Genomic DNA, 10142 nt, shown 5'->3' with positions numbered 1-10142 from the left:
AGCATTGCTCCATCAGGTGCATACAACAAAGACAACATGGGTCTTAAAGTGTTTTTTCCTCCATTCCTCCAATCCATCAATCCATCCATAACTCACAAGTTCTTAGATTTTCTTGAAAAAATGGTCTCTGTCAACATGGGTAGAAGACTAAAGGACCCCTCTGAACCTGTACCCTATAGCCATCTGACCAAACTACACAAGAGGCTGTACTCAGGCATTTCTTCTCAAGGGTTTTCTAAAAGATGTTAACAATCTTCTCAGATTTTTAAAAACATCCCAATTTATTCATGTTATGACAGTGGTTTTATAATATACTTCTATAATATACAGCACATCTGTAGTGACTGATCATTTATTTTATTTAACTAGCCCATGTCATTGAGTATAGAAGTCTATGCCCAGTTTAGAAGAGGGCACAGAGCTCACCCCCTGTAGAAGTTAATAGAAACTACAAAGGAGAAGAGAATGTGTGTATCAGGCAGTTTTTTGAGAGATCAAGAAGTGCCAATTCCTGCTCACCTTAATGTCATCTGCCACAAAGTCACCATGATGAAAGACATCAGTTCCCTCACTCCAGGCTGTCTGCGACAGGAGGAGCACATAAAGGTACGAAGTTCAGCCTCATTTGGCAAAATACCCATAAATTGAGATGGACAGTTTAACTAATTTATAAGGCTTTATTTCAGAAAAGTTTTTTCTTGAATCCTTGAGGGCTGTTAGTGGAAGAAAAAGAATGTCTTCCAAGGCTGAGATCTTTGAGAGTTGACAGCGAAACTTTATTGTTCTTCAGAGTAACAGACTGAGAAACTGAATGGTAGATGTGACTATGACTGCATCCATTTTAGCTATGTTATGCTTGAACCCATCTGTTTGACTCTGTATTGGTCTTATTGAGCACAAGCATTGCAAGTTTTAATAAAGTTTTAGTTTGAACACTGAGTCAAAAATGAGACAGGGAGACCCTTGACAGCTGAGCTGGGATGTACTACTGAGGACTGTGTCCCAATCTTCATTCAAGTGTGGCAAGCAGGACTACAGGTTAACCTAGGTCACTAGAGGCCTTTGACATACAGGTTTGCAACAGTGCCACCTAGGAAATTTCACCCAAGAGATACAACTGACCACTTTTGGAAGAGACAGTTTTGTTATACTAATAAGAATATGAAACTTGTTCCATCCAAAGAGATGGACAGATTTAAAATTCAGATTTAAAATGAGTTGGCAAGATTAAAGGGGTAGTGCACCCTAAAATGTGTTTTTTAAGCTGCAACCAACATAGTATTACTGATGAAAACCACATATACTGTTGATAAAATTAGTAACTTTTTAATTTCTTTAAAAAACAGGATTTTATGGGTCAAAAATGACTCATAACGCCTCCCTACAGGGTAAAACCAGATTTTATTTTTCGCGATATAGTGCCGTACTTGAAAAATACTTGGAGCTTCTCAACGTCATGAGAAAATAATTTAAAAAAAACTCACAGCCTCCTCCCTCCAGATGCAAACAGGCGGGTTCTCACCTTGCAGGCATAGAAAACCACGCCCACCAACGCATATGTACCTATATGGTGTAGATTTGCTAGTTTCAGACTTCTATTCTTTCATAGAGTTTCAGATTAAATGTTTCTGCAATGGAGTGGATTTGTGCTTTTTTTTTATTTTTTTTTTGTCCAGCATGATGATAATCTGGTTGCTGTATCGTGCTGAAGCAAACTTCCCTCTGGATGTTGAGCCTCTAGTGGCATTAGGCACCCACGCTCCCCAGGAGGTCCCCCAGGGCAAGACAGGCCAGGAGAGGCCGCCCCCCACGACCGGGCCATACAGGGACCGCAGCCAATGAGCCGCCACCGACCCCAGAAGGTACCCACCCCCCCACATGCCTAACGGGGAATGAGAGGATGGGGACAGCGGCAGAGCCCAGACCCACGGCACACCACCCCCAGGCCCGCTCAGATCCCCTCCACAAGTACACTTAACCCCGCCCCAACCACACACAGAAACACATGCACACATCTATATCCTTGCACACTCCCGCTCATCCTAACACATACATGCCTCCTCATCCCCACCCACACAATATAAACACTCACACAGCATACAACCTTCCCACTCTCACTCCCCCCCCCCCCCCCCCCCCCCCCTCCCTCCCACCATGCCCTGTGGGAGACATCCCCAGTGGACCAGAGAATGGCGAGCCCCAGATCCGGCCCTCACCACCATCCCCAGCAACCCCCATCACCTCCCACCCAGATGCGGCCGACCTGGCAAACCCCAAGATCAGCAGTCCCTCATCAGCGCAGCCGCCCCGGTTTCCGGCCCCCAGGGCAACCACCTCCCCTACCCGGCCCCGGCGGCACCCCCCGCGTCTCACCCGCCCCCTCTCACCCATTCCCAGCCGCCAGCAAAAACGATACAAACACAGAATTGTGTCAAAACAGACATTTTTCTTTATTAAAATGAACCCGAATGTATAAAACTGTATAACTTATCAGAACTTAAATAAACTTAAAAATGAACTAACTTAAATAAATGTTCTCTAAACTTAAATAAGTATTCTCTATATACATAAAGGTGGCAAAATATATAAAATCAAATATATACAAATGTAACAAGAGCAAAGAACAACAATATTATAAATAAAAAATTAAGAATAATAAATGAAATATAGACATATAGAATTAACAATGCGCAATAGCACACATATATGAAAACACACTACAGAAGATGTAATTATTACACTATTGCACTCAGAACACAACACACAAACTAAAACCTGACCTTTCTGGCCTTCCTGGATGCAAAATCATCAATAATATCATCATATGAAATATGCTCCCCTATTGACTGATTTATACTGATGACAGCAAGGCCAGTGAGCCGTTCCTGTGACATTGTTGACCTAAGATATGACTTAATTAACTTCAATTTTGAAAAGCTCCTCTCTGCTTGAGCCACAATAACTGGCAGAGTGAGTGCAATCCAGAGAGCAGTCCAAAAGTTGGGGTAGATCTCTGATAGATCATTGTCATGTATGAAAGTGATGAGCTCCAGAAGGCTCTTGGTTTTTGATGGCAGGTCAGGGAAGTTCTTGATTTCCTGCACAAGCTCTTTAGTATCAAAATCAGACTTCCCTTCAAAGTGCAGTGTGGTGCCTAGTACCTCACATTGCTCTGCCAACTCCTCATGTGCAAGACTTGGGAAATTTTTCAAGACACCAAATTTGTTTCCGACATTTTCCAATGTTGAAAACCTCTCCCTGGTGGATAATATGGCTGCATCAACAACAACATTGAAAAATCCAACCTCCAACTTCCTAAGTGCATCACTGAAAGGCTCATCATGTGACTCATATGAAAAGTGGCACTTTGTGGACCTCAGCCTCTTTTGCTTCAAAACAGCCTCCACATTCATGTCTTCACAGATGTCTTTGGCTGCCATCTGTGCAGTCACAAAGCCACTTGTCCTGTAGTTCTGGAGACCTTGCTCAGTCTTCTTCAAAAGACCCACAGCTAGGTCCACATCCATATTTGGAGACTGCATGAGTTTGCTGACATGCTGTATTGCAGATAGCATGTCATACCAAACAACTGTGCAGATGCTGAAGCGGTATGACCCCACCTCCTCAGACAAGGACTGGGCCTCAGCCTTTACGGCAGAGTCTTTGGTGTTGTCTCTCACCTCAATTAAGGCATCTCTCACAGCAGCTCCCTGGTACCTCAAGGGCTCAACGCTCTTAACCTTGCTCTCCCACCTTGTCTCTGCCCACATCTTCAAGGTGATGCTCACGTGTTTCTTCAGTATAGCCCATCTCTGGGTGGAGGCTGAAAATAATGTGTACAGCTTTTGCAAGACACCAAAGTAGCTCATAGCATCAACAGATCCCTTGGCAGCATCACACACAACTAAATTCAATGTATGTGCCCCACATGGCACAAACAGAGCTCTGGGATTCTTTTCTAAGAGCCTGGCTTGAACTCCTTTATTTTTGCCTTTCATATTTGCCCCATTGTCATATGACTGTCCTCTGCAGTCTTCAAAATGAATTCCCAACTTCTCAAGTCTTGCCAGGATCATGGATGCCAAGTGCTGGCCTGTGGACTCCTCTGCCTCCAAAAATCCCATAAAGTGTTCCCTGATAAGGGGCTTCTCTATCAGTGACACCACTCTAATGACCACTGACAGCTGCTCTGTGTGGCTTATATCAGGGGTGCAGTCCAGAATTATTGAAAAATACTTTGCCTGCTTAATGTCGTCCACTATAACAGATATGATTTTTCTGCTCATCAAATCAATCAGCTCATTCTGGACGTGATGGCCTAGATAGCTGTTGTGACTTGCTGTTCCACTTTGAACACGGTTAAGGTGATCTTTCATAATGGGATCAAACCTGGCCATAAGTTCAACCTCTTTGAGAAAATTCCCATTTGATGGTGTGAACAGTTTTTCTGTGTGTCCCCTTAGAGCCATATTTCTAACTGCCAGTGACTGCACAATAGCAGCGAGACGTGTCAGCACTGCTCTCCATCTCATCCTCTCCGCCTCCAGAAGTGCCATCTCCTGCTTATCAATAGATTCTCCCCTTCTTAACCTCACTGACAGTTCCTTCCATGCTTTCATGCAATTGAGGTGTTCTGGACTGTTTTCATGTGATGTGAGGTAAGCACTTGCATGTTTCCAATTTGTAATTCCTGAACTTGTTAAGTTAATGTTCCTCTTGGAAAACAGTTTGCAGCAGAAGCAAAAGAGGCTGTTGTTCTTAATGGAATATATGAGCCAACTTCTCACAATCTTTTCACCACTAACCAAGGTCTTCATAAAATATTGGTGGTGGCAACTTCTCCCATCACTCTCCTTCCTATTGAAAACAAAGTCACATGGCAGCTTACTTGGTCCTCTGCGAACCAGCTCTGTCCGAATCTTGTCAGTCAGAGGTAAGGGCCAGGTAGCAGGGTCGGTTGACAGAGGTTCATTCTCATCAGTGGGGTTGAGTTGGGGTTCAGCTCCAGGCATTTCTATCACACACATATTGGCATATCACTCAAAGCACATAAGAGTGGTGTGTAACATGCAGGCCTACTGAGGAATATTAAAATTACATGAAACTGCAGTTGTCCAGTAGTGTTGTCACAAATACAGACAGACACACACACATACACAGAGACATGCAAAAACCAACCTGAAGGCTCATCATGCTGGGTAGAAGTAGAGGTAAAGGGATCTTCCCCAATATCAGATATTTGTGGAGTCATATGAGTAGCTGAGGACATAGATGGTAGCTCATCCTGAAGGGTCGAGACCATTCTAGGAGAGGACTGTGTATCTAATGAGGTAGATGGTAGCTCGTCATCCTGAGGCTCTGAGCTCATTCCAGCAGCGTCCTGTCTAGCAGGGGAGGTGGGTGGCTCATCCTGACCAGTGCCAGAGGATGCTCCAAAATATTTTAGAAGTGCCCCTGAAATTGCAGTTTAGTTACAAATGAAATTTATATAAAAACACCATAGGCTATAACTATGATATAAAACATCCATGAATTGGTAATGTAAGTAAACATGTCATTATATGCTAAATGTCAGAAGAACAATTAGCTCCCATCTCACTCCCTTGAATTCTACGTTTTGCATACTTTTAATTATGAATGTTTAAACTATGCTTTGTCATGGGACAGAGTGGCAATGGCAAACGTTATGTTCCTCTCTGAAACTATTTACATATTAGGCTAATTACAGTGCCACATAACCAAAATAATGGAAATACATAATAACTGAACTTGTGACCGAATTACTGTTAGCATAGCAAGCATCATAGCAAGAAGGCTAACTCATGTAACAGTTGTACTATTTACGACTAATTAACATTAGCTCTTCATTCATGACATGGATAGCATATACACAGAACTGCATACCTTTATCTTTTGCTCGTTTCTCCTCCTCTTCTTTTCTTTTTTTCCTGAATTGGGCACCTGATGGCTTTGACCTTTTTCTGTCCATCTCCGTGTTTATTTGACATTCGTCAATCAACAGATTACCCATCCCCCACCACTGTCACTCACCATCAGAAGTCAAGACTAAACCAATTCACCTTGGTGATCACATAATCATTAGTATTACCTGTTTTTATTTGCCATTTCAAACAATTCAAACAAAAACGTACAGGAATTATAGGCCTTTATTGATAATATTATGAGTGAAATGAATATTAACCCACTTATTTGTTTAGATTAAGATTATTGCCCTTTACAGTGGATCCCCCCGCCCCCACCCTGTTCCCAGAGGTGAACTATCCCACAAGTGACGCACCCCCCTCTCCTTCCACTTTTCTCATATAGCTTCCTTATGGGCTTCCTTATGGGTACCTTCTCATTAAGCAGGGGCGTCTGCTGCAGCAGGGGGCGCCAATTGCCGATTCCGCACACAGTGACATTGTACATAATAGAAAAAAATTTTTTCCCCCAAGAGCTCATGCCGCCCCCCACGTGACTGAAATTAATGCCGCCCCGGGCGGCTGCCCGGTTCGCCCGTGCCTAAAACCGCTACTGGCGGTGAGTGTGTTTTTGCAAGTAAAACTGGGGGGCAGTGACCATATTGTGCTGGGAGCAAGGTCATGTTAGTAGTCCTGCCCTCCATGCACCACATGACACACCCCCCAGAAGTTGTTTGTGTGTTGTGTTGGTGTTTTGATGTCTAAGTGTAATTTCAACCGAGAGGCGAGTCGCCACATGGTGCAGCTAAGGAAGCCACCTTTGTTAGTTCTGATAACCTGGGGGAAATGTTTATGCCTAGATATCTAATGTTTCCAGACTGTATTGTAGTATTGGGTGTGTTTTGTAGGTCACAGTTAATGGGCATAACAATAGTCTTAAACCAGTTAATAGAGTAGTCAGACATTGATGAGAATGTGTTAATAAGTGTGATTGCCTGGGGGAGAGATGCCGGTGGGTTCTGGAGGAAAAGTAATACATCATCAGCATAAAGACTTATCTTATGTTCTATATTTTTGGCATGGATTCCTTTCATCTCTTTATTTTGTCTTATGGCAGCAGCTAAGAGTTCAATAAAAATAGCAAAGAGTGATGGAGAAAGTGGGCAGCCCTGTCTAGTGCCTCTCTGCAAACAGAAGCTTGGAGAAGTTTGATCATTGGTCTTCACACATGCATTTAGGTTGTCATATAATATTTTTATCCAATCTATGAAAGATGGCCCAAACCCAAATTTGTTTAACATTGCAAATAAAATTTTCCAGTTTACTTGGTAAAATGCTTTTTCTGCGTCTAAAACAAATGACTGGATTCCAGATTATGTGGAGTAGAATAATCTATGATGTTAATTAATCTACGCATGTTAGTAGAGGAATGTCTACCTTTAATAAAGCCTGTTTGGTCAGGCTATATTATTAGAGGGGTTATTTTTACTATCCTTCTGGCCAAAGCTTTGCTAATTATTTTGAGATCTACATTTATTAATGTAACTGGATGGAAGTGTCGGGTCTTTTCCTGGTTTTAATAGTAGAGTAAGATTAGCTAGGTTCATTTTTGAAGGTATTTTTGTTTTTCCCTTATTTCTAATATCATATTGTAGAAGGTGGGTGCCAGCGTTGTCCAGAGTTCTTTGTAGAATTCTGCTGGGAAACCATCTGGACCTGGAGCTTTATTGTTGGGTATATGCTGGAGAGCTTCATGGAGTTCGCCGACAGAAAGGGGGAAATCCAAGACCATTTTATTTTCATGTTTTAATTTTGGAAGATTGATGTTACTAAGAAATTTATCAATATTGTCATCTGTTGTAGTTAGTTGTGATGTATATAATGTTTTATAGAATTCTTTGAAAGTGTTATTTATCTTGTCAGGGTCGTGGCTGATGTTTCCTTCTGGATCTCTGACAGAGGAGATGGTTGTTTTCTCCTTGTTTGTTTTTAACTGATTAGCCAGGAACCTTCCAGATTTGTTGCCATGCTCAAAGTTCTCCAAGCAAAGTCTTTGCACCAAGAATTGCGTCTTTTTATCTATTATTTCATTAAGTTCAAGTTTAGCTTTCCTTATAGCATTTAGTATGTGTTCTTCTGGGGAGACATGGTAAGCGTCCTCTTTAATTTAATTCTGAGTTCTAACTCTGAGATTCTCAAAGTTTCCTTCTTTGTCTTATGAGAAGAGAAGGAAATTATTTTCCCTCTCATTACTGCTTTTCCTGCTTCCCAAAGAACACACGCTGAAGTTTCTGGCAAGTCGTTGTTACTCAGGATCTTTAAGTAATGTCGTATTAAATCTCCAGTTTCTAGTTGCTGGTTTACTGCTCTTATTTCTCAAAGTGAATGATACTGGTACGTGATCACTAATGCTAACAGGATGGATTCTGATTTCTGACATGTCATTCATCAGCGAGCTGCTAGTTAAGAAATAATCTAATCTAGAATAGGAATGGTGAACTGAAGGATTTGTGCTTCTGAGGGGTATATAAGTAACACCGGACTTTATTCTTTACCTGCTTATCCTCATCTGGTGGCACTCTCCACCCCCCTGATCATCCCACATCTCGCACCCCAACCATTGCAGTTTCTGTAATTTTTTTTTTAAAGATTTTGCAGTTGGGGGAGTTATGCAACAAGCAGGGGGTGCAGTTACTCTTTAAAAATAGCAACTGATGTGTACTAGTGGGGGAGGGGCAGGTCAACTGAGGCTCTATTTACACCACAACACTGAGACAGTGAAACGGAAAGGTTTTGTTGCGTTCTGGTTTCTCCTTTACACGGTAACAGAGTTCTGGGTGGATAAAACCACAAAGATTTGACAACGACCTCCAAGGTGAAATTTTCTCACAAGGCAATGTGAGTGCCATCAGTGTAAACTGGAAGTGGAATCTTTTAGCAACGATGACGTATTTCACATCATTTTACACTTGTGCAGTCAGACCCTGCTTAACCCGTGAAAAGCACAACAGCAACAATGCAGACCTCCATGTCATGTTTGTGCCATTGAATTTGGTAGAGTATTTATGCCATCAGCAAACTAACCAGATAACTAGCAGTTGACACATAACGCTTCTGTTGTGTTATGTTTTGCGGTCTTATGAGGATGTAGTGCACACCTGGGTGTGTCGTTGCAGAGTTTCACTGCCTCTACTGGCCTGGCATGTGTACTTTATCATTTCTGGTCCTCTGCATTTTCTCCTGGAAAGACATAGTTTTCATTACGCTGTTGTGTAAAAGTTGTTTTTTTTTTTTCTTTTGTTTTTTAACACAAAAATATTCAAAACCAGAAAAATATTTGTGTTTTGTGGGGAAAACTCCACAAGCACACAGTGCCACCCAAACCAATAAGTGCAGAAGTTCATAGCACATGAAGAACGAGGTGCCACAACCAGATGAGTCTACTACCACAGGAAGTCTGCAACCGCAGAGAAACACTAAATTAATGGAACATAAATACCCTTATAGATGCAGAATAAAATTACACCTTAAAATCACTATAGAGTTATATTTAAAAATGCTTCTCACCAGTGATACAACAAACAGTTAAAAATGTATACGCTGGTGGAGGCGAATTAAACTTAAAAAGGTTAAAAGCATAAAGCACTTCAGACAGACAGGCTCCAGACTGAAGAGGGTCTCCAGCTCCAGATTCCGACAGAACAGAACAGCAGAATTCCTTCGGCCTACACCAGAGGCAGCACCACAAAACAGGCCAGTGTGTTTAGGTTTGGGATTGCAGTGGCAATGGAGAGCCACCTGCCTCTTATATTGAATGCCACACCCTAATAAGTCTGATTGCACACAAGGGTGACTTGTCCCACTACATAGGTATCCTTACATTCAGGTGCTGATGGAGACTTCAACACACTGTGAGCTTGCACCTGTTACTTGTAGGATTTTTTGTTTTTATTTGTTCTCTATTTTGACATATCTGCTTGACAAGAGTCCATAATTGCACAAATGCAGCTGGGATCAGTCATGCTCACACACTCATCCAGACTTTCCAGCATCATGTCCATTAAAGTTTTAAAACCTTTATTTTCTCTAAAATCTGTCTGCATCTGTCTGTTTCATATGTTTCTCAGAACATTCACAGAGTGCTACTGGCTCATTGAGATGAAATAGAAGCTGACAGTTTAACATTTTCATAAAGAATTCAGTGGTTGTTTAAAAAAAAAA

At 41.8% G+C, this 10142-nt stretch overlaps 1 protein-coding gene across 1 annotated transcript; it reads right to left on the bottom strand.

The window, feature by feature from the left end:
- Positions 1-375: 375 nt before the first annotated feature.
- LOC121648572 (zinc finger MYM-type protein 1-like) lies at positions 376-6322 on the bottom strand. The gene is made up of 4 exons (XM_041998771.1): positions 5179-6322; positions 2781-5014; positions 520-582; positions 376-429 (listed from the first exon to the last, which is right to left on the bottom strand). The coding sequence occupies exons 1-4, from the start codon at positions 5366-5368 to the stop codon at positions 376-378; spliced, it is 2541 nt and encodes an 846-aa protein (XP_041854705.1). The 5' UTR covers positions 5369-6322.
- Between the last annotated feature and the right edge of the window lie 3820 nt (positions 6323-10142).

Source organism: Melanotaenia boesemani, chromosome 11 (genome assembly GCF_017639745.1).
Source record: "Melanotaenia boesemani isolate fMelBoe1 chromosome 11, fMelBoe1.pri, whole genome shotgun sequence".
Classification (NCBI taxonomy): domain Eukaryota; kingdom Metazoa; phylum Chordata; class Actinopteri; order Atheriniformes; family Melanotaeniidae; genus Melanotaenia; species Melanotaenia boesemani.
The sequence above is the reverse complement of the archived record's forward strand: the minus strand, read 5'-3'. Positions and strand labels throughout refer to the sequence as shown.

Excerpts from the sequence above, each read along its gene's own strand:
- LOC121648572 (XM_041998771.1), bottom strand. The coding sequence starts at position 5,368 with ATGAGCTCAGAGCCTCAGGATGACGAGCTACCATCTACCTCATTAGAT. Across the intron at positions 5,015-5,178 it reads CCAGCATGATGAGCCTTCAG|AAATGCCTGGAGCTGAACCC; the intron begins GTTGGTTTTTGC and ends TGTGTGTGATAG. Across the intron at positions 583-2,780 it reads CATCCAGGAAGGCCAGAAAG|ACAGCCTGGAGTGAGGGAAC; the intron begins GTCAGGTTTTAG and ends CTCCTGTCGCAG.